Source organism: Microtus ochrogaster, unplaced genomic scaffold (assembly GCF_000317375.1).
Source record: "Microtus ochrogaster isolate Prairie Vole_2 unplaced genomic scaffold, MicOch1.0 UNK38, whole genome shotgun sequence".
Classification (NCBI taxonomy): Eukaryota; Metazoa; Chordata; class Mammalia; order Rodentia; family Cricetidae; genus Microtus; species Microtus ochrogaster.
Genome location: NW_004949136.1, coordinates 3187719 through 3191199, shown reverse-complemented (window position 1 = coordinate 3191199; position 3481 = coordinate 3187719). Strand labels below are relative to the sequence as shown.

Here is a 3481-nt window from a genome sequence, read left to right as displayed (position 1 = left end):
GATGATACTGTATGCCTGATTTCTGGCAAAGCCAGGAGGAACAACTTCAAGCCTGAAGCCAGCCTGGTCTATACAGTGAGTTTCAGGGTGGGTAGGGCTATATGACAAGATTCTGTCTCAAAAACAAAACAAACAAACAAATAAAAAGACAGGCAGACAGGCAAAAGGCTAGACCTGGTAGTAGGCCTGTGAACCCAGCTCCCAGGAGACCTGACACATGATTGCAAAGCTGGGCTATAGAATGAGTTCAAGTCCAGTCTGGGAAGTCAGTGCTCTATGATACCATGTTCAGACCCCAGTTAGAGACCTCATCTCAAAACAAAACAAACCCCAGGTGGATGGCCTTTGAGGAACGACACTTGAGACTAACCTTTACACAACACACCTGCACATGAAACCGGCTGGGGACACAGAGATGGCTCATGTTACTATGCAGTCCTTATGACCTGAGCTCAATCCCTGGAACTCAAGTAAAAAAGCTGGATGTGGGGCTGGAGAGATGGCTCAGCGGTTAAGAGAACTGGCTGTTCTTCCAGAGGACCTAGGTTCAGTTCCCAGCACCCACACAGTGGCTTACAACTGCCTGTAACTCTACCTCCAGGGGATCCAACACCCTCACACAGACATGCGTGCAGGCAAAATACCAATGCATATAAAATTTAAAAAAAAAAAGGGCTGGATGTTGTAGCATCCATCTATAATCCTAGCACTCCTACAGTTAAGCCGGCTAGCTTAGAGTGCAGGGTCTAGCACAATCAGCAAGGCAGATCCTGCCTCAATAAGGCAGAAGGCTAAAACTGTTACCCCTAACCTCCACATCCATGCATGTGCATGAGTACATGCACACACAGAGAACCCATGACTAGCATGCTCAACGCCCTGGTCATTCAATCCCAAGCACATGCAAGGAAGTCGCCAGTGCAAACTATGTGCAATAAAACAAAGTTTGAGATTCTGTGGCAGACAGAGGAACATAGCAAACTCTATGGAACGGGGAGAGAATCCTTCAAGGATCTGGCTGATTATATCAGGAGACTCTGTGCCAGGCACAGGCAAACACCTTAACATCTGGGAAGACACAAGAATCTAAAGAGACCCTGACCTGGAGACCGCAATGTTAGGTTTCTTCAGCATAACTGGTACGTGCCTCTGTTCTTACACATTAAATATCAGCGGGTTGTTGTTTGTTTGTTTTGCAGGGTGAGAGCAATCTTTGAATCATTTTTTTTTTCACACAAAGGTACAGTAGTTCCTAAAGTTCTCAAGTTTGAGCCCGCATCAGAATCCCAGGGTGACCATGAGACTATACCAGGCCCTGAGAGACCCTCCACACTGGCAGCAAATGCTCACTTTTCATATAAATGAACACTCCCATATTTTCACAACACTGCAGCCCAAATCACCAGGTCCTGGGGTAATACCACCCTACTCCAAGCTAGGCTCCAAGTACAGCTCTCAAACTGCAAAAGAACAAACAAAACAAAACAACACCCTTTGGAGGGACGCTAGTAGGTCCGAGCATAGCAAATATGGCTCTGGCAGGCCTTGCTATTCCCTCTTCCTTGATAAAAATCACTAGATTACATTCCTAAAGCTAGCCTTTATTTGGCCACTTCCTCCTCCTGAGGCTGACTACCAAGGTCCAGCTATCCAAGTATTGAAGTCCAGGAAAAGCCCCCTGTGGCTACCCTGATTAACCTGTCCAAATAAAATTAAACACCCCATCCTAAGAGGAGGCTTCCTCTTTCATCTTTACAATCTGTCATTTGTAGTTTCTTCCCTATCCATGGCAGCCCTTTGTTCCTACGGGATAAGCATTCCTCGTCCTTCTCCCGGTCCTCTAGCTCTTTTCCCACGCCTTTTGTCCCAATGGGGTAAATCAATCTTCTTTGTGCTGAGAACTTGGTCTAGGGCTGTCTTGTGCCAATGCCGGTCCTTTCGCCCTTCACACAGCTTCTGCGCAAGGTGAGGGGAACGCCAAGGGACTGAAGGCCAAGCTCCCGAAGTCGGGTGTGGAGGAGGGCCTAGCTCTAGGGGAGATGAAGGACAAGCTCGGGGGTCGGGGTGGGGCCCCCAGGGACGGTGCTTACGGTCCTCAGGTTCCGCTTCTTCAACCTGCGGGCCTGCGTGCTCTTCACGAAGGCTCTGGTCACCGCCCTGACCGCCAGCCGGTAGCAGCGGTTCTTCCTTCCCCTAAAATGCTGGACGAAGAAAAAGGAAGAAGGGTGTCCGGATGGTAGCGCACCGCCTTGCCCGCGCCCACGGGGATCCCGGCACGCGCACTCACCCGAGCATGCTTCAGCACCTCCTGGACCCGCCAGAACCGGTCTGTGAGGCGGTTCCGCAGCCAGAGCCGCGTTGTAAGGAACACCATTCTGGGCTCCCGCGACCCGAGCGGCTGCCATAAGCATTTCCGGGTCAACGGGCAGAGAGGCCGGCCCGGCCGGGTGTGTGCGCGCACAGTCTTCCGGGACGCCTCTAGGCTCGCTCCCCGAGTTCCGTTGTGCGTGGCGGTCCGCAAGCAGGGAGAGCAGCGGAACGGGCCGGATGCATGGAGCTGATGTTATGGCTGAGGAGGACGGGAAGGGCAGCTGCGGACGGAAATCAGATTTGCAGAAACGAAAGAACCTTCGGTGGCCTACTCTTGTGTGGGCTTCAGTTAATTGTCCCTAAATGAGTGACAGAAATCAAATCAAGGCAGCCTCATTCTAAAAGCAGCTAATCTAGTTTTGTTTATTTGTTTTATTTCTTGGTTTTTTTCGAGGCAGGATTTCTCTGTGTAACAGTTTGTCCTGGAGCTCGCTTTGGAGACCACGCTCACCTCGAACTCTCAGAGCTCCGTCTGCCTCAGCCTCCCGAGTGCTGGGGTTAAAGGCCTGCGCCACCACACCCTGGTATGGCAGCTCGTCTGAGTCGCAGGCCCAGATGATCAAAGGTATCTACTGTTCTCGAGATGTACCTACGGGATGAAAGCTAACCCCTGTGGGTATAGAAAGCCACGTTCCAGGAAATGGAGGGTCCCAGAGCCGGGTGTGGTAAGGGAAAAAAAAAAAACAAACATGCTGTAGGGAGATGAAGGCCAAGCAGCTCTGACTGACTTAACAAGAAGTTGGCTACCATCTTTTGTTCCTTTTAGTTCTGGATTCTCTGACCTCTTGGAACTTTTCAGAGACTTACTTGAACGAGCACCCTTTCACCTGATCCCATCAACCAATCAAAATTCTACATACATATTCAAATTAAGGCAGCTCATTTTCGAGACACCCCCACACTGCTACTGGGACTGGCTTCTCTGTAAATGTCTCTTGCCTGCCTTCGACAGTCCTTGCTTCTCGTTCTTTTCAGTCGTGAGACAGGATCAGTGTGACTCAAAAAACTTCATATATGGTGGCGTCCCAAGCACTGGAGAGGCAGAAGCAGGAAAACCAACCCTCAAAAAACTAAAACAAACAACAAAAGTAAACAAAAAAAATTAATGTAT

General features: G+C 49.9%; 1 protein-coding gene across 1 annotated transcript in view; it reads right to left on the bottom strand.

The window, feature by feature from the left end:
• The window catches only part of Mrpl20 (mitochondrial ribosomal protein L20), a 6561-nt gene extending 4145 nt beyond the window's left edge, over window positions 1–2416 (bottom strand). Inside the window, exons 1-2 of the mRNA XM_005368686.2 lie at window positions 2288–2416; window positions 2091–2201 (exon numbers count right to left, since the gene is read on the bottom strand). Of these exons, the coding sequence (XP_005368743.1) occupies window positions 2091–2201; window positions 2288–2374 (198 nt within the window). The 5' untranslated portion in view covers window positions 2375–2416. The remainder of the gene's footprint in view (window positions 1–2090; window positions 2202–2287) is intronic.
• Window positions 2417–3481: the final 1065 nt, after the last annotated feature.